This window comes from Dendrobium catenatum, unplaced genomic scaffold (assembly GCF_001605985.2).
Source record: "Dendrobium catenatum unplaced genomic scaffold, ASM160598v2 fragScaff_scaffold_370, whole genome shotgun sequence".
In the NCBI taxonomy this organism is placed as follows: Eukaryota; Viridiplantae; Streptophyta; class Magnoliopsida; order Asparagales; family Orchidaceae; genus Dendrobium; species Dendrobium catenatum.
Window position 1 is genome coordinate 5,688,844 of NW_021318832.1, and position 21,413 is coordinate 5,710,256.

Sequence of the window (21,413 nt, forward strand, 5' to 3'; positions counted from 1 at the left end):
TTAAGTTTAAGATTATTAGCTTTAGCTTAAAAATATTAAATTATTTCTTATATGTGTGAATTGTTGTGACCTCGAAGGAAGGAGAACAAGTGTAGAAACCAAATCCCTCGAATCAACTGAGTAAACATGTTTCTATGTTACGCTAATTATATCGTTTCAATTTTTCATTTAAATTGTTATTGCAAGTTATTCATTTTAATGTATTTCAAATGATTCAATGTTTCATCTCTCACATATTAAGTGATTCACTATATTACTGCATAAAGAATGAGATAGAGCATAATATTATGATATATGAATATGATATGATTGATATATTGAATGATTGCATGTGCATGTTAAAATGATGAAGCTCACCCCCTTATGGTACTAGCTGGGGATGTTGTACTCGTACACGTTAAAATGGTAAAGATTATAACAAATGATATAGTAAAGGAGTATCTTCAATGGTACTAGTCGGTAGCTCTTGTGATGGTTGTATTATATATATGAAAATAAAAAAGTTACGAATATAGATATAATGAATGTAAATTAAATATGAAATGATGTCTTTATGATTTATGCATAATGTTTAAATGATATGTTTATTAGGAAATAAAAAATTTATGATATGTTTAAATGAAAAATGACATCTGGCATATTACTTCTACTGTCTTGGATTATTGTAGTTTAGAGGCATGTGTTACTCCCTAAGCTTTGGCTTATTATTGTTGCTCTAACTTTTATTTCAAGTAAGTTTAAGGTAATCAAATGAGTAGAAGAGACGGAAATGTCTACCGTAGACGTGAGGCACAAGATGAAAGGTATTTAAGTTATTTTCATATATATATATATATATATATATATATATATATATATAATATATATATATATATATATATATATATAAGTTTAGTGGCTATTTTATTGAACTGGAAATAGATTTAGTTTATGATTTCACCATCCGACCTTTTGTTCCTGCCTCGTTAATTCGAGCCCCCGGGCCAGGTCGTGACAGAGAGCCTCCCAATATTCCTATTTAGGAGTTTGATGCTAACTTACAACTCCAACAACAACTGATACATATGATCTAATGCAAGTTAGATCAATTTTTTAACCAACCATCAACAATGAGAGTCGTCATCAACTATGACTAAGAATGCATAGTATCTATATCTCGTTCTGAAAGCAATCGTGGCAATATCTTCTTTTTTAAGATTTAGCTAATAATATCCAAATCTCAGATCAACCTTTTAAAAACAGATGATCTTGCAAGCTGATATAATAAATCATGAATCCGTGGCAAAATGTACTTATTCTTTGCAGTTATCTTATTTAGCTAACTCCATGTAATCAATACACTTTTGCATAATATAATCCTTCTTCACAAACAAAATTGGTGCTCCCCATGTAGACACACTAGGATGGACAAAACCTCTATCAACCAACTCCTGAAGCTATACCTTCAACTCCAAAAGCTTTTTAAGTATCATTCTATACATATCGTTGAAGATTGAAGCTATACTAAAAAACACATTTATACATAACTCAAGTTCTCTATCAGGTCGTAAGCTTACTAATTCTTCAAAAAAACATCCTGAAATTCTAGTACCACAGGAACACTATCTAATGATCTAGAATCGACTCTTATATCTGTAAAAGAAACTAGAAATATCGGATTACCCTTCTTCCACAATTTATTTATTTTTAGAGCCAATATCAGACGTGACAGAACACTTCTCACTCCCTGAAATATGAAACTCTCATTTTCTAGAAATAAAGTCGATTTCTATTCATACAATCAATATAAGTCTTATACCAACTCAAGCAATGCATGCCCAAAATGATATCAAACCCATAAATAGGAAAAACTATCAAGCTATGCTTTCACTTTCTATCAAAATTTCTAACTCACAGAGACAATGTACTAAAAATCACATTGTCTCTAGTAGGCAGAAGAACATAAGACAACAATACAAAAGGTTAATGCGGTAGGTCAAAGTATTTCTCAGAAATAAATGAATGATTGGCACCGGAATCAAATAAAATACAATAAGACGTAGCTAAAATATAATCTGTAATTGTCACCACATCAACAGCATCCACAGCGTCTTGTTGAGTTAGACTATATACATGTGACTGAATCAGAGTCAGAGCTACAGAATAACTAGACTCTCTCTAAACACCTGCAGACTCTCCCTATCATCGGACCACACTCTACTAGAGGCTGCATTAGTATATACTTTAGGTGGAATAGTCCTCCGTCTCCCCGCTAATCTGACAGAGCTCTCATTACGAGAACATTAGAAAGTTGATCAGGTGTTCCTTGCGGATATTTTGCAACTCTGTGTCCACTCTGCCAATAAAGAAAACACTGGCCTGTCAGCTGATAACACGACCCTATCTCCTAACCACAACTCGAGCATATCTGCATAGAACTGCCAAGACTGGTCGTACTACCACCAATAGAAATATGCCCAGAAGAATTGCCCTTTCTGAACTCAGACGATCCAAATCTATTCTTCTTCCTAGAATATCTACTCCCACTCCTAGATGGCCCTCCACATAATCTCTTCCTACTAGCAACCCACCACTACAAAGTAGTAGTCAAGTCATTCTCAATCAATATGGCTCGCTCAATCAACTAGAAAAAAATCAATAATCCAGATCAAAATCAATAACTGACTTAGAGCACCTCGTAATCACGGATGTGTTGTTAAGTAATTATCCTTTTATTTGTATTCTTTAAATAAGGGAGAAGAGATTAGGGTTATGGTGATGTGATTTGTTTGCTGATTTCTGAGTTTTCTCTTAGGTGCTTGCGCTCTAGCTATCGTCTAAGGATTGGGAGAGCCGGATCTTCTCAAATTGAAGATCCATTGTATCTTGTTTGTTTTCTTCAACTTTCCTTCTATTATTAAGATTTCCTACTGATTTGCCAAGGAATTTCTTCAAATTCCTGCATTGTTCTTGCTGAAATCCCTAATTTCAACCATTATTTTGATAATTTCTGCACTTATGTCCTATCAGATATCTTTAACTCATACATATCTTGGTGCACATTCTCTCCCCAAGTTTTCCAACAATAGGTTTGTGCAACCTGTATTGATCGCCCATAATCTTGACCATATCTTGACTATTACTATGTTAGTGGTCCAAGTCCACACTATCAATGAGGCATCCCATCTTTCGCCTCATCATCTCACAACCAACATATGACTATTACACCCAAATACATGTCCTCCAACACCATGCAATTAGGCACCATGAAAATCTCAAGCCCATTATGCTGCTATTGACACTCGCACTTACTGGATGGCAAAGCATTGTTAATTTAAGTAATCTCCCGCATTATACCTCATATGACAGTGCCAACAAAATCTTGATCAATATGGCATGGATCCTATTACCCAAACTAGTTCAATCATTCAACCTACTACCTCTCATACTTTTAATTTAGTTAATGTATTTTGGTACCTAACATAACGAAGATCCTCACATCAATTTATTAAGTTTTTCACACTAATTACGATGGGAACATCATAGTTTGGAGGGTTTATCACCATAGAGGCCAAAGATCTACAGCCTTGATTGAGTCTTTATATTTTTATTTTTCAAGTGTTATAGGAGATTTATGTGGTGTTATTTATTTTATTAAAGTCTTACCCTCACTTGAGAGAGTTTTTGTGTTGTTTGGCCAAGGGCCTTCTTGTCTTTTGTTCCTTTCATGTTTTTGGAGCCTATATATATGGCTTATTGTTCTCTTGTATGGATGATGAATATTTTTTAAATAAATTTATGGTTATATGCTTCCTCTTTTCTTGGTGAGTTGAGTTTGTGTGTGAAGTCCTTTTAGAGAAAGGCAAAGAAATACCTAACAGTATGTGAGCTCTTGGTTGGTATCATCTTTCCTCTCCTTCCCTAGCCGCCCTAACAACCTCCCACCGCTACAGCAACCTACAGCCCTCAACTAGCACTCATCTCCCTCCCTCTCTAACCGCCTCCACCTTCTCCCCAACACCCTTGACCTGTGGGCTTCCAATCCTATAATTAATTCACATTAATTGAGCATTTATCTCAATTAATTAGGACATTTGGAGATCTACAACCTCTTTAACTTTTCCACTTTGCAAGCAAACCACATCAGCCCATTCTCTTCCCCAAGCAGCCAGCCCTACCTCTTTACCTCCCAAGCTGACTTTTCCTTCACAAGCAAACTAATTCCCTTCCCAAGCAAGCCACATCAGCCCTTTCTCTTCCCCAAGTAGCCAACCCCCACCTCTTCACTTCCCAAGCTGACTTCTCCCTTTCCAAGCTACTAAAATCAACCAAATCATCTCTCCCTTCCTCCTCCCCATGCAACCAACCTAACTTTCCCCTCCAAACCCCAAAACAGTGAACCTCTCCACTTCCAAACACTCATCTAGCTGAAACTTTCTTTTCCTTCTCCACTGTTCTACCTCTCAAAGGAAACCTAGCTTCTACTAATGCAACAAGGATATTGATTCAACAAAGAGCACAGGTTTCAAGGGCAATCCAAGGAGGAACTAGCTATCATTTCATCAAGGACTCCACTCCTCTCATTCATGAGCTAAGTATCAAACCCTCCCCTTGTTCTTCATCTAACCAAATATTGGTCTTCTCATTTCATCTATAGTAGCATCATCTCATATGTGTTGATTAATCCATCAAGTTCTACTTAAATTTGAGCAAATAGAAACTCTAGTGACTTGTCCCTTAATTAAATGTTGGACTTATGCCAACCCATATCAGCTAGTCTAAATTGATTCACCTTTTTGTTATTATTTAGCTTTTACTTGTTAGTTTCTTACTATCACATAATCTAATAGTTCAAATTTTTTTATTATTCTTAATATTTTATTAAGTTTATTTTGTTGTCTTTGATGTTATCTTAGCATAAATCTCTATTTGCATGACTTATTTTGCTTAGTCCTACATCAAATCATGTCTAATAAATTCTTACATAATTCTTGTCATGTGAATGGTATATTCATAAGGCAAAATCCTCATAGAGGAATAAACAAAGATGATGTCTACACCTCTCACCATGTCAAGTTTATTGAAATTAACTTCCCTTCAAATCTCTCCAAAATCACATTAGTCATCAAAATCCATAAACCATCTTGAACTAGCTACCACCTATTTTGGTTGTTCCGAAATTGATTAGGCCACTCGGCAACCCTCAACACCACTCACGCATGCATAGAGAAACATTATTAACCACCAATCAACTGACTTACTCCTTCAGTGAACTAGATGCCTCACTCAAGCATAACTCAACCCCTCTTTAGCCCAATCTCCCTCCCAAACCATTCTTCCAAATCCCAACTTCAAAGGATTCCCCCTCCGCAAACAAATACAGATACCATGACCACCTAAACAAAGAATAACCTCCACAATCCCATCAAAAACTCAACCTCTCCACCACCCGTGACATTACCAATGACCTTTAACCCACTACCAATACCCAAACCCTCAAAGGTCAAAAATAACAGAGATTCATATCTAAAGAGTATGATGTTATTGTTTGAAATCATATATAGGATCTTGTCATCATGGAATCATGTTCTGACATTGATGGTTGTAAGTAATTTTTTTCATACTAAATGTCTTCCTAATGGTTTTGCTAATAGTTCTAAGATATGCTTAGTTGTCAAGGGGTTTCACCAACATCTAGGAGTTGATTATCATAACATGTTCAGCTCAGTGATCGAATACATCATTTTCTACCTGATACTCAGCATGCTATTAGTAGGGATTGGTCTCTGCAACTAGTTTTCAACAATGCCTTCCATCAAGGAAATCTATCTATGGACACATAAATGGCGGCCAACTACACGAATTCATTGATTGAGATTCTCATACTAACCTGTACAAGCATCATAAGACCATCTATGGCCTTAAATAAGCATTATATGTATGGCATCATCCATTGCGCTAATTTCTTGTCATCTCCAGCTTCACCAACACCCACACTTCACTATGTCTTCAACATTATTGGCAAAATGCTTTATGTCCTCATTTATGTTGATGAGATTATTATTATAGGTGACAATGATGTTGCAATGCAATGGTTTGTTACTCTTCTGATTAGGGGTCAAAAGTTGACACGACCCGAAACCCAACCCGAAAAAATCCCGGGTCAACCCATTTATGAAACGGGTCGGGTCCGGGTTCGGATTTCTAACCCGTATGAAAAAGCGGGTCGGGTTCGGGTTGACCCGACAACCCGCAGGTCGACCCTAAGACTCGTTTCCCGCCCATCACTCAGGTCGCATCCGCGCTGCCCGTCAGGTTTCGTCTGTGTTAGGTCGCGTCCGCGTCACGGCGTCAGGTCGTGTCCGCATACCGCATCATAAGTCGTGTCCGAGTCCAGGTGTCCCGCGTCCGCTGCTCGGTGCTTCCCGCGTCCCATCCAAGTGTCTCGCGTCAGGGCGTCACGTCCGGCGTCCGCATCCGCGTCTAGCCCTTTAGCCCGTCCAGGCGTCCCGCGTCCAGCGGTCCAGGCATCCCTCGTCCGCGTCCAAGCATCCCGCGTCCGCTCCGTAGCCTCCGTCCCTCCGCTTCGCTTGGTTCCGGCGCTCCACATATGTTCGCGGGTCAGGTCATGTCAACCCGGTAGCCCGCACGGGTCCGGTTTGACAAATCTAACCCGTTTGCAAAACCGAGTCAGGTTAGGGTCAATCCGTTTATGGTCGGGTCAAGTCGGGTTCGACTCGAACCCGACCCGTTGACCCGAATTGACACCCCTACTTCTGATCCATTGATTCTCCCTCTCAAGGACCTAAGGCCTTTATCTTGCTTCCTTAATGTCAACGTTAACCCCATCACCTCTGGGTTTCTTCTCCCACAAAGATAGTAAACCAATCATATGCTTACTCATACTAACTGCACCACTTACCACCAAGCCCACGATTATTTTTACTCATGCACTACCCTAGTAAATCTCACTAAGTTTCTCACATGGTCAGCAACCTTCAAAATTTAGTTCTTAAACAACCAAACATTACCTTTGCAGTCAACAAGCACTCTTAGCTCATACACTGACCAACCATGGAACATTGGAATGTCATTAAACAACTATTACAATACTTATGTTAGCCGATAGATCATGGTTAACATTCATTTCGATGCCCTATTACATCATGCTTTTTTTTTTAGGTTGATTGGGTGGGCAATGAGGCGATGAGCATACCTCCACTAATAGTTATCTGTGTATCATGATAACAGCTCCATATCATGGTCCTCCAAGAACAACATAAAATTGTTTGCTCTTCTACAAAGGTTGAATATCAATCTATCGCCACCACCACTATAACAATGTTGATGTGACCCATCCCAACTCCAATTCTATTTTTTACTCGCAGGAAATATGTTGCAATATTCTACCACAATGTTTGAGACATGTTAAAGTTGGAACTAGATGAAAAAAATTAAGCCATTATTCCATATTCTCCTATAGAACTTACACCAGATCTTAACCAACTTTCATGGACATACATTAATATATATGATAAGATTGAAAGCAGAAACCAATTACAGACACAAATACCACACAAGACAAGCATAGATTCCACGTGCTTAAATGCAGCAGTGCCTGAACGTTTAATCTGTAAAGAATGCCTTGAAATGCATAACCCAATAAATTCATCAGCTATTAAAGAACTGCCAGACTGCTTATATAGGTCATAAGATACTTGATTTAGTTGATGGAAAATAAAATAACTTACTTTTCAACTCCAGGCCGTAAAGCTAAACTACGTGACATCGCAAAGTCTTCTAGAGCTTTCCTCTGTCAATAAGTTTAGCGCTAGTTAAGATTCCATCGTACAAAGAAGATAAAAAAATGAATTTAATGGAAAACAACAAAATTGAATATACAGGAAAGGTTGAAGAGAAGAAGAAGAAGAAAAAAGAATAAGGCCAAACATTAAAATAATAGCATATAAAGAAACTGGGCAGATCATTTCTTAAGTTTGAATGGGAAATAAATTTAGTAATGTCTAAAAAGAAAAATACAATCACAACTCACATGAGAGTGAAACACTGCCCAAGAATAATGCTAGTCAATGGGCATGGGCTTCTGCTGCATCTTGAAAGCAAAAACATTAAAGAGACAAGAAAGAAAACACAGAAACACCAAGATGGGGACTGAATTTTGTATTTTTTTTTCAATAATAAATAATAATGAAAGATACAAGGGATCTACTATTCGAGAGGTAGATCAACTCTCCCATAAACCCTAGACATTGCTAGGGAACTCACAAAAGCAGAAAAAACTACAGCAAAATATTACCTCCCTAACCCTAGCCAATAACCCCCTTTAATTAGTTACACCCCCAATTAAATACATTAAAAGCCTTCCTAAATATTTCTTTCATGATTTCTCCTCCTTACATAGTGAATATTAACTCCCCTGGACCCCACAAGAGGGGCCTAAACTGTCACGCCCCACAACAATGTAAGGTGCAACAACGAAAAACATAAAATTATTCAACGTTTAAAACTCATAACCATTTCTAAATATATTCAAGCCTCGATTCATCATATTCTTCTATAAAACGGAAGCATTCAAAATATATTATTTATAACATGTAAATATATTTATAGAGCAACTAAGAATCTCAAAATATTAAAATAATAAACAGCCAACAGACCTCTGCTACAGACTCACTTACATTGCTATACAACAGAACATAAAGTTGTATATTGACCTACGTCTATTCTTCTTCCATCTTACCCTTACCCCTTCCTGTAACAACCACCAGAATAAAAATATGATGAGCTATGAGGCTCACAAAGATATGTAATTCTAAGAAATAATTCAATGAAATGTATAATGAATAATATGATTGCATTCATATTGAACAAAACTCATAAGGTAATTTGAAAACATATAAATGTTTATAGGAATTATTAATAACACCATATATGCTACAATACAATAGGTAGACACAGATTATGTCATTTAGTGATTGAAAAATCACACTTTGCACCTAGACAAATAAGCATATTGCATTTTCTTTGAAACTTGTAAATAATATCATAATTAATTATCCAAGGTTCTTGTCATATATGATACCTCCAATAACTTCTATATTAACATATAGTGCTATATATCAAATTTCTCGAATTGACGATCAGATCACAATGAAATATTTTTTAACGATCTTCATAGTTTCTTTTTTCGGTAATTTAATTAAACATTTTTTTAATAAAGATAAGTCTCCACACTGCGATTCACCATCTCTGACTGGCCATCCATCTGAGTTTGGTAGATTGTACTATGCTTCATCATAGTCTACTGCATCTTGAATTACCCCCTCCAGAAGTGGCTCAAAAAGACCTTGCCCCGATCAGACACAATGGCCTCGGGTATGCCATGTAACCGGACTACCTCTCTAATGAATGCAATTGCCACTGGCATCGCGGTGTATGGGTGCCAAAAGGGAACGAAATGTGCATATTAGCTCAATCTATCCACCACCACTAGAATTATTGTGCCCTTCTGATTTAGGTAGTTCTTCAATGAAGTTCATAGTCACATCTTACCACACCTTGATTAATGCTAAAGGCTATAGAAGATCGTCAGGAGCCATAGCCAAGTATTTGTCTTTGACACACATCACAACTGGCCAACAACTTTTCTACATCTTTCTGCATGCCCACCGAATATAGCTCTGCTTCCAATCTATGATGTCTTCTAAACTCCTGAATATCACCCAATAGTTGTGCCATGGAACTCCTGCAACAAATGAGGGATTTGTGGCGATGTATGCGAAAGCACAAACCATTCCTGGTATAGTAGCTTCTGACCTATCAAAGAGTTATCCCTGTCCTACAATAAGTTTCTTCTGATCTTACTTAACAACTAATCCTGGTCACTCTCACGCTTCAAGGACTCCTAATCCACCACCATGGAAACAGATAGAGCCATAACTTGAGGGTCTTCACTACACCTAAAGAGAGCATCTGAAGCTTTATTTTTCAGCCCAGGCTTATATAGAATCTCGAAGTCATAACCCAATAACTTGGAAAGTCACCCTGATGCTCCTGTGTCACTATCTTTGTTCTAACAGGAACTTCAAACTCCTCTGGTCGGTCCTAACTGTGAAGTGTTTCCCCAATAGGTAAGGACGCGTCAACAATGGCTTTCCAACACTAATGTCATCAACTCCTTTTTATACACCAACTTCAGCTTAGCCCTAACAATCAACACCTAGCAAAAATAAGCTATAGGTCTCCAACTCTACATAAGAATTGCCCCCAACCCATAGCCTAATGCATCAATCTCCACTACAAATGGCTAGATAAAATCTAGTAGGGCTAACACAGTGACAATCGTCATGGCTTTCTTCAATGGCTTGAACGCCTAGGTGCCCCCCCCCCCCTTGAAACTATCATTCTTTAGTTGCTCCTTCAATGGTTATGCTATAGAGCTGTATCCCTTCAAAAACTTCCGGTAGTACCCTACAAGTCCCAAGAAGCCCCTCAACTCCTTCAGGGTTTTGGGTAAGGGCTATTTCAACATTGCTTTTAGCTTGGAAAGATATGTTGCTACTCATAATTTGGACACCACATGTCCCAAATACTCCACCCTCTACAATGCAAAAGAACATTTCTTCAAATTGTCAAACAACTTATGCTCCTCCAATATCACTAACATGACCCTCAAGTGCTCCACATGCCCTGCCTCAAATAGACTATACACCAAAATATCATCGAAGAAAACCAATACAACCTTATGGAGTTAGGGCTAGATATTTTATTCATAAGCGATTGGAAGGTAGTTGGGGCATTGGTAAGCCCATAGTGACCTTCATGAGTCCTGAAAGCAATCTTGTGCATGTTAACAGGCCACATTCTGATCTGATGATAATCCGATTTCATATCAATCAATGATAGGTATAAGAAACTTATGCAACATTGTTTTCTTATTCAGAGCTCAGTAATCTACATAAAATCTCCAACTACTATCTTTCTTCACCAGCAACATCAGGCTAAAGAAAGGACAAGCACTGGGACAAATGATCTGGGCCTCCAACATCTCCTTGATTAGCCTCTCAAATTTCATCCTTTTGAACATGTGGGTATCAGTAGGGTCAAAAACTGATAGTGGATAGCCCTTCTTTCAAGTTATTGGCATATAAATGCTCCCTTGGGCTCCCTTAAGGTAGTTGGAACACCTTACTGAATTGTTGCATAAGTGTCTAAACTATCTCTGGAACCTCCTCTTTCTCCATGCCTTTCCCTCCCTCGAGGCTCTAGAGTTCCACCAAAAATCCCATCCCTACTCCCTGGATTTCTCTCACCATATTCTTAAGAGAAACCCTAGTTTTTGATAGACTAGGATCTCCCCTGATACTCACCTTCCTCCCTCCAATGAATTCCAATTCACCTTGGTCTCTCCAAAAGTCTACAATCACTTCATGCCCAAAATTACCTTTGTGTTCCCTAGTTCCAAGAGAAGAAAATCATCCGCTATGTGTATATCCTGGAGTATCAGCACCAACCTCCTGCAAATTTCCCTACTCTTTTCCACCTTCCCTATCCCCATCATGACACCAAAGCTCCTTGTATCCACCAACTTCAATCCTAACTGGTCCACGACCCGATTTAAGATAAAGTTATGAGTAGCCCTGCTATCCATCAAGATTATCACTAGCTGCTCCCTGATCTGTCCCCACACCTTCATGGTGTGATTTGGAGTAAATCCTACCACTAAATTAAGGGACAATTCTCCCACATCAAGGTGTAGGTGCTCCCCTCCCACTTCTGCTTCCGCCACCAGATCCTCACAATTGGTCTACTCCTCATCACAAACCATAAGGACCTGGAGTGTCACGTCCTTGCACCGATGGCCCGATGCATACTTTTCATCACAATGGAAGCACAAACCCTTCACTCTTTTATCCTGCACCTCTATCTCTATGAGGCACTTAGAAGTTGGCCCCAGGGCGAACTCCTCTATTCTCTCTCGGTGCCTCCCACTGAAATGACACCGTATGGGTTCTCAGTGCCAGTGAAGTTGTGGGCTCCGAAAATTCGGCCCCGGCCTCCGTTTGCTTTTCTTTTTATTCGGCGAGGGAGTTTTAACTGAATAAGTTCTGGGATAAATTTTGGAAGGCAGATGGGTTTGTAGATAAGACACTACCCAGAGATTTCGCCCTCATTTTGCGAGGACTTTATGATCTGAGTTCTGGTTTCCTATAGGCGCAAGCCCCTATAGTTAATTACCCCTCCCGATCATGAGAGAGAACTTTCGATTAAGGCTAGTCGTCAATCAGATACGTAAAAAATACATGTTATCTTGCATATAGTACAACATAGGTTTGGAATTGAAAAGTTTAGATGTTAGGAAATTTGAAGGGTTGAAAGATTTGACATTTAAAATTTAAAATTTCACCATCTTGCACTTAAAGCGGATGGTGGGGGAATGGATGATAGACCCGATCAAGATCACATGGTTCCGTCGTCCCGGACCATCGTTGTCCCTGGTCTACTTAGTCAGAGGAGGTAGTCGACCCAACCTGACAGAAGGATCCTTGTCGGCAGCCATGGGTTGCTTCATCCAAAGGGACCTTGTAGACCTGGGGTGGATATTTGCCTAAGGGGACAAATTTAAACCCTCCTTAGCTAACAGAGGGCTTTATGCCCTATCGATTATATCCTATTGATTCATATCTCAAGGATTTGATGCCAATAAGGAATGTAACGACGCTGGCCATAACCGGCATTTCATGGTGCCATTTGGCAGCAAAACATAACCGTTTATCCTGCGGTGCCATTTGATGGCGAACCGCCGGTCAGAGGACACGTACCACGTCTTTACTGGCAGGAGACTATTTTGAGAATGGATCCTAGTGATATTTTCGACTAGACATTTGACACTTTGTGAGCTGAAGTAAATTTTGATTTGTCCACCCCGACAAACTGTTGCGGAGGGTTGATGGATTTTGCTTAAAGTGATTGATGATGGAATTTCAATTTAAACATCTGGATTTGGAATTGATTGGATTTTGAACTGTGGAGTTTGAAAGGGATTTGGAATGGACTTTTGGGAGGCATTTGCAAATATTTGTGAACCCCTCCGGTTGAGATATTCATTCAACACGGTCATCATCGGGGTGTTCGGAGTCATTTCCTTTTTGTTGATTGAATCTTGTCAACTCTATCGAATTATCAATAGAGGATCGGATTTCGTATGCTTTATGCCTTTGAGAGTGAATTCTTTTGATTTTAGGCTTTGAAGGCCGAGTATGAATGTATTGAAACAAATATTCTGGTCGCCATGGCCGCATATTTGTTTGATGGTTCGAACCCTGTCAACTTCTATTGACCCGTATAGAAAGATCAAGTTCGAACTTGAATTCACTTATTAACCCGCGCAGCATCCCAAGACGTCACGTGTGTACCAATAACATGCTCGCCGGGGCCTATACGGGTGTTTTGGGGCATTTCGTAATTATTTATTGAACATTGTCGACTCCTACTTGCTTAGAAGGATCGGATTCATATTTAATAACCCGCGCAGCATCCCTAGACGTCACGTGTGTACCAATAACACGCTCGCCGGGGCCCATGCGGGTTCTTGATTGCTTTTACCCTTTTTAGTATACCTATGTGTATACAAACTACGGTACACATGCATGGGTATTTTGAAAGTATTTGTAGACGTCTTCTGTCCGCTTGCATAGAAGTTGCGGATCCGGTGGTGTGGCGTAGCAGCTTCTGAATAGAGTTGTTCGCTTCTTCATACAGGTAGACTGTCGTGCACTACTCGTTTCTTTCTACAGGTGGATCGTAGTGCACTAACTAATCTCATGCCTTAGGTTATAGATATTGCTATCTACAGTTTCATTGCATCATTATTATAGACGGCTCATTAAGTATATGATAGGCTTCCTACAGCAGTTCGTAGGAATCTGCCTTTTGTTGCATTCTTCATTTATATTCGTAGGAGAATTCATCATACTTGTAAAATACCCAGTACCACGACTTGTGAGCACAATCACTATGTCAATTACAAATTTGAGGTTACTCGTAAGGGATCCACCATCCATGCAATATCTCTACTACTATTATTTGTAGGTGGATTCATCATCTTTTATATGCGCATTAACATAGACTAGACTGCTGAATGGATTGCATTCATCAACAATATCCCCATATATGTTGATTGATGATTTATTACATTTGCTTGTGTATTTTTAGCAATTGTGACATTCGTTGTTTGTATCCATGAGATATCAAATGTCGGTTATAAGGGAGTTGTTACTTTCGCTTCTTAGCCATTGTCTTCACTCATGAGCGGGCTAATGTGTTTGCTATGTTTCTTGTAGAGAAGTTAGATCTCTATACCTCCCCCAAGAATAAATCATATCATTCGTTAGAGACCCCATTCTGTAGCAAGTGGTATTCAAGGCTCTTTGTGGCGGGCATCCTTATTCATACATGAATCTCCTGGTCATTGCTCCTGAGTGAAATATATGAATCCTTGCTTGTTCATTTGAATATCAAATCCCTCCACTTGTAAGTGACAAATGTATTTGCTTGCATGTATTTTTGTATTTGTGAAAATTGTTATATATTTGTGAGATATATAACCATTAGTTATCATTGATTATAGGTGGACTATTTTTCTTGCGACCTCTCCACTTTGCTTGTGCATGTGTTGCATTCATTGTGTATTGCTCCCCCAATCAATTGCAAACGGCTCGACAGATTTGTTTATGATTCCCTTGAGATTAGCTACAAACCAACCGTCATTCAAATCTTCTTATCATTTGCAAATAAATAGATCGTGCAAGTTCTTTGGCATTGGAGATGATTTACAATATGTTTAGGGGCTTAATATTCAACATTTTCTTGATATCCAATTCCATTAAACATGAAGACTTGTTATCCTTATTACACATCAAACCCTTCTAATTTCATTTGATTGCATGAGTCTTTATCATCATTTAGTGAGTGGATGATATTTGTAGGCTTTATATTCATTGCAAGTCTCTCCTTTCATCACAAGTCCCATATATGTTCCTTTGCATTTTGTTCATCAACATCTCCTTGTTGATTATTTCTTGCAAACAAATAACATATCATGACATGGGATTTGATTAAATTATTTATGATTCATCACTATTTGTAAGCAAGTGGAGCTTGCAAGTCTCATATTATTCACAAATTGATTCAAGTTTGAGTTATTGTAGTCTTTTGCAAGTTCAAGTGTGAGTCCAACTTGAGCTTATGCCCACAACACTTGATTCATTTATTCTTTATCATTTGATTTTCAAATCTAATGCAAGTTCAAGTCATTTGCAATGTCCAAATCAAGTTCACAAGTTTGCTGCCAACTTGTACAAGTCCTTGTTCAAATTTGATTGAAGTTCAAGCCTCTTTTTTTTTGTGGTTAATTTAAGTTATTCAATATGATTTGGTCCAAGCTTAAGCATCATCTTAGGTCCACAATGCAAGTTCATTTGAGTACAAGTTTAGTGTCCAAACATTGTTCAAAGTCCTTGGATTTTCAATCCAAATTTCGGCAGCCTCCCGGCGTCTCCCCCGTTTAGGGGAAAAACCAAGAGGCAACCTTCCCCTCGACGCTACGTGAGCGCTTCAGGTAGGTGTCAAAAATGACACAGCGGTCGCATTTTGTATTTTTTATCCCCGCCCGCTACGTGAGCATTTAAGGGTGTTTTTGTTTTTATTATAAAAAAAAGACACGTTAGAAATAAAGCACAGATTTCCCCCCTATGCACCACATGGGCGTTTGGGTGTACTTATAAAAAAATAAAATAAAATAAAAACACATTTTTTTATCCCCATCGCCACAAGCGTCGCACCAGTTTCTCGCCCTACAACGCTACTTGAGCGCCTTGGGGGTTTGCCGGCTCGTTGTTAGCATTGAGGAGGGATCCTTAAATCGTCGCAAGCATCGCACCGGTTTCCCGCCCTACAACGCTACGTGAGCGCCTCGGAGGTTTGCCGGTTCGTTGCAAGCATCGAGAAAAGAATCTTTTTTTTTTTTTGCTTTCTCTTTTTCTTCTTTTCTTTTTCTTTTTAAATAAAATAAACATAAAATATATACCTAAGACTCTATCGGGTAGGGGTGAGTGAGTTGGCTGAGTGGGGTGAGCTTTAGGTTTAAGTGGGCTAAGTGGAGTGAGTAGACTGAGTTGTGACTGAGTCGGGCTGAGTCAGAGTGAGTTGACTTAGGGATTAAAGGAGCTGCTCGGTTCGGCTATGAGAGGGGATCGGGCAAGAGGGTGGAGGCGGTCTGCAAGGTAAGGAGAACTTCCTTCAAAGGGGGTCGGGTCTCTGGATCGGAAGCAGCAAAGGGGGTCGGGTGAGGAGAAGAGGCCGACGGCTCAGGGAAGGTGGACGCCTGGCTTCGACTTGGTGAGGTTCGGGAGAGGCAGAGAGGTCGGAGCTTATATTGTGAGGGCGACGGGATTTGGTCGGAGAGGAAGGAGATCGGCGGGCTGAGGTCGGCTATGGGAAAGGGGGAGGTGGAGCTCGGCTTCGGGAGGAGGAGTTCGGTCGTGGCTTTGGAGGTCGGGACTCTGGAAGAGGAGGTGAGAGCTTTCGCGTGTGAAGGCAGAGAGCGAGTGAGAGGCCGAATGCTTCTCTTGGTCGGGTATTTAGCGACAGGAGCTGGAGTGAGATCAAGGCGAGCCCATGCGCGAATGGATGTTTTCGGCGCCGTTGCAGACTGCGGCACTGTAGTAAGCGGCGGGTATGGGTTTTGGATTTTAACAGGGATTTGGCAGAAGTATGCAATTTTTTTTATTCCCTATTTTTATTCCTTGGTAGAGGTCAACAGAAGTCGAGGTACTTCTATAAGAGCCTGTATGAAAGAGGTCGAGAGAATCCACCAAGGATGTGAGACCTATCCGCTTCGGGTCCGGGTCAACCCGACACGACCCGAATGACCCGTTTCCAACAAAAAAATGGCTAATTTTCGGGTCAAAAACGGGTCAATCCCCTCTTTTCGGGTCAAAAACGGGTCAATCCCCTCTTTTCGGGTCAAAAACGGGTCACTTTCGGGTCAAAGGGTTAACCCGAACCCGACCCGTTTCGGGTTCGGGTTGACACTAACCCGAAATTTTCGGGTCGGGTTCGGGTCGGATTTTCGGGTCGTGTCAAATATTGACACCCCTACTCCCTAAGCCTAGCCAATAACCCCCTTTAAATAACTACAACCCCAATTAAACACATTAAAAGTTTTCCTAAATATTTCTCTTATGATTTCTCCTCCGTGCATAGTGAAAACCAACTCCCCTAGGCCCCACAAGAGGGACTGAAACCCCTTCCCTTCTGCTATGGTTCCCGCCTAGCTGGTTTGTTGGGTTCGGTTGGTCTGGGCCAGATAGCGGGAGCTGGCTCCCGCTCTCCTCAGGCATAACAACTTCTAGCATAAGAAATCGTGAGCACTATAGCAAAGCTAACGTAAGCATATCTTAATTCAGATTTATTTTTTTCTGATTCAAATCAGGAAATGGCATCATTCAACTAGTCCCTCACACTGCATAAATCCGAAAGAAATTTTTGTGAAAATTAGATGAAACAAGATTTAAAAGTACAAACGGTACTATAATTTTTTAAATTCAAGTTCATGACGAATTCTGACTCAAAAAGAAAAAACCTTTGCATTGGATTTGAGCAGATAGAACACAAATACCATTTAAACACTGCCAAACACTGAATAATCCAATTAATATCCAAGTTAATCTGGCTAGCTTGGGAGTAGGATTCACATTTCCATAAACTGATCAGTTTCATTAATGTATGTACATGAAAGTTAGTTTTGTCAGAACTGAATAAAACTTAACCTAGCCAAACTTAATAAATGGTCATGCATCTAAGTTGCCTGATTTCAAATTCATGGTTTTTCAGAACTGAATAAACCCCAATTGATTTTTACTTTGTGAAAACAAATATTGATCAACTTAGTGTTGTTGGGGTTTATTCAGCCCGACTTAAATCAACCAAAGACCAAATGATACTAGATTATATCTCTTCACCCTTAAATAAAAATAATAATAAACTAAACCAATTGGGGTTTGGTCCTACTTTGGATAGCTTGACTTCATTTGCATTTTGGTTAAATAGTTCGACACAATATAATTCAGAGAGTGTTCAGTTTTTAAGCAAACTAAATCTGCCCGCTCCCTTCTACGATTTTTCAGAACATTACACATGCAAATAATTAAGGGTTTGAAGGTTGGGGAACAAAACTACCAAAAACAGAAAAAACAAGTATCCGCAAGAGAAGAACCCACCTTTTCCCGCATTATACTTTTCAAGAATGTTTCTTTCTCATTAGTGGGCAATGAAGTTGGCCAGCCAATCTGCAAGTAATGCAGAAGAGATATTACTAAAACTTCAAACAGATTTATTCATTCCATCTAACATGCTGAAAATAAATAAAATTAAGCTTCCACAATCCATGAAGCAATAAATGAAAATAGGAAGAAAGAACTAAAAAATATAAAACAAGATAAAAATAATACATCAACTAACTTCCCAAAAACTCTTCAATTTATATATGAATAGTCTAAACAAATATTTAAAGTTTTGCATGCTACCATAGGTTGGCGAATACCTAAATTTTTAGGATATCACAATGCTGCAGATAAAAAAGGAAAAAATGTGTCATGCATAACCAAGGATCAAAAATACTTTCTGAAGATATATTTTTCTGATATGGAAGAAAATTTGCACCATATGAATAAAAAAATTAACTTGATTGAGGTCAAGGGCTGTTTGGCTCACAAAATTTTCTGAAATAATCTCAAGATATACCGTTTAATTAATACTAAAAGATGTTTGACTAGATCCCATATTGAGGAACTCTGAATAGCATTAATGAACAAATTTGAGGTAGTCAAGATAGATGACAAAATGGACACTATCTAGATTACCTCAATATTGACAGTCAAAAGAAAGTATAAAAAATAAATCATCATAATTATCAGTCAATCTATAAAGCACTGCATTCTTTAATTAAGGTAGCAATAAATCAAAAATATTTTATTTGAAAGATAATAAACTATCAGCATAACACTACTATTTAGATTACATAGCTTCCGAGATAACTATGAAGAAAATAAGCCCTTTAATTCAAAAGACAAAAGAAATGATTGACGAACAATTCACTTCAAATTATGCCAAATTCACCGGTAAGCTGTTCGTGGCTAAACCCCACAAGTAGCGTTCAAAAGGCAACCAAACATGAAATAGACAGGATTCAAAATCTGATAAAATATACATCCATTCAGTTCATAATAATAAATAGCATTTCGTTGTATGCTGTTTAGACTATGGAAGATGGCATAACTGTTGAAGATAACAACGGGAAAAAGCACATTATTTCAAAAATTCTAGAAATTTTAAAGGAAGATAAGAGCCTAAGATGAAGCAAGTATGTAAAAATTGCCAAATTAAGGATTCAGTGCAGAACAATGATTTTTGGCTTTCATTTCAATATTAGCGTTATACATATCTCGCAAAAGAAAAAACTATATTAAGTTGAAATACTCAAATACAAGTTGGACTCGGATATGTCCAGAAAAGTTAAAAATATGAACTCCGGAAGGTTAGATAGTTGCATGGAGATGCATCTCAAGCCTAAACATGGCTAGGAAGGATGGTTTTGGATGGTTAGATTCAATGGATAGCCACCTCCCAGAAGTTTCCCCAAGAAGTGGAAGGGAAACACAGGTGACATCTGACATGGATTGCCGAGCACATGGCCCCTAACGGTGATCAGGTCACAGTACATAGGGAATCAAAGAAATGGTTCCAAGCATGGTAGGCCGATACTTTTTCCAAATTAATTTGTTTTCCCAGGAAACATATCACTTGAGCCGAAAATGAGATAAATTTGGCATTTTTCACATTGCAGCCAGATTGAAACCAACATCACCTGAAATAGATCCAATCTGCCAATCTTAAAACCTTGCTTCAAATATTAAGATGTTGGGGATCATAATAACAGAAGAATTATTAAAGAGGCTTGACTTGGGATCATGTCAGTAACATCCTTACCCTGTTGAAAAATAATATCAGCATCCTTTCTTCATCACCAGCAGCCTTCCTGTGGATTTACATTTTGCTTATCTGAGCTCAGTACAACTTCAGATTTCAAAAGACCCAATTCAAACAGAACATGGAGAACTTCTGGCATGATAATAGAAAATAGCTGGTACAGCGTGTTCACTTTGAAAAGTCACAATTAGCGGATAAGGAATACTTGTAGAATGCTATACCTTTTCAAATCTGCAAATATTGGTTCCGTCCAATTTGCACAATCAAGCCCAAGTTTCTGAAATGCTGAAAAAAATAATAGTTTAGGTCAGGTCCTGGGAAAAAAAAGTTTTCATTTAAGATTATCATTTCAAGGGAACAATAGAAAGTAACAGCAATATCACATAAGAAATTACAAGAGCTAAATTATACTAAGCTCTTTGAAAAAAAAATGATTTGATGCTGGAATGGTGCTTGTACTGCATAATTCGCACCTACATTGAATGCTTGGCAGTTGCCTAGGCGATATACATCTGCAAGGACCCTGAAGGTTGAAAAAAAATGATTATAAGAACTAGCAGCATTAATACATTCCAAGCAAAAACAATAAGCTTCTTTCTTAGAGTAACAAAATATCTATAGCTATAGCAAGCTCAGATAAGACAAACTTGCATAACTATCAGCAACTAAGATACTAGAAAATGTGATATCCATGGCGAACAGCTATCATATAGGGTATTCTTCTACATATTGTGCTGTGATCAAATTGGATCTTAATCCAAGTACAAGGAGATGACAATCTTATATCCAGTAAACTATGTTCTTATCAATACTAGCAAATATAATAATAGCAGCAGAATTTATCAGCTAATACAGCAGGGTGGGAAGGTTACAGTGCTGAGGAAAATTTGGACTTTCACCGATGAGAAAAAAAGAGCAAAAACACAGTAGTGAATTAAAGAATTGACGCCTTAAAACATCTTTAGAGCCTCTAGGAGGGATCCCATTGAGGCAACACATAGCACACAAGTTTAGTAGTTTTATAGTGCCGTACCTTCCATTAATTTTAATACCATCGAAGATCTTCCTTTACAGTTGCATTAATAGTTCCACAACAGTGTTTAAGTGTTGAACAAACTTCAATATTGCAGCATGTGCTGCTGCGATAACAAAAAGCAGGCCAACCTGCTAAAAAATAAACTCATGCGCACATTTCAACAAATGGCTGATGTCAAAACTGAAATCAAGACAACTCCAAAGCACTTGAGCAATCCTCAAAGGCAAATTAAACTTGAATTACGCTGCTCTAGGAAGCATACAACTAATTGAAAAAGTGCATCATTTTAAACGAGTGTCACTTCACTCTCAAATTCAAACCCGTCATC

The 21,413-nt window shown here is 38.6% G+C and overlaps 1 protein-coding gene across 1 annotated transcript in view; it reads right to left on the bottom strand.

Moving 5' to 3' along the window:
* The window catches only part of LOC110095479, a 58,084-nt gene that overhangs the window by 26,951 nt on the left and 9,720 nt on the right, over positions 1-21,413 (bottom strand). The window contains exons 2-6 of the mRNA XM_020821031.2: positions 20,523-20,572; positions 20,271-20,334; positions 20,050-20,098; positions 18,282-18,350; positions 7,731-7,792 (exon numbers count right to left, since the gene is read on the bottom strand). Of these exons, the coding sequence (XP_020676690.1) occupies positions 7,731-7,792; positions 18,282-18,350; positions 20,050-20,098; positions 20,271-20,334; positions 20,523-20,572 (294 nt within the window). The remainder of the gene's footprint in view (positions 1-7,730; positions 7,793-18,281; positions 18,351-20,049; positions 20,099-20,270; positions 20,335-20,522; positions 20,573-21,413) is intronic.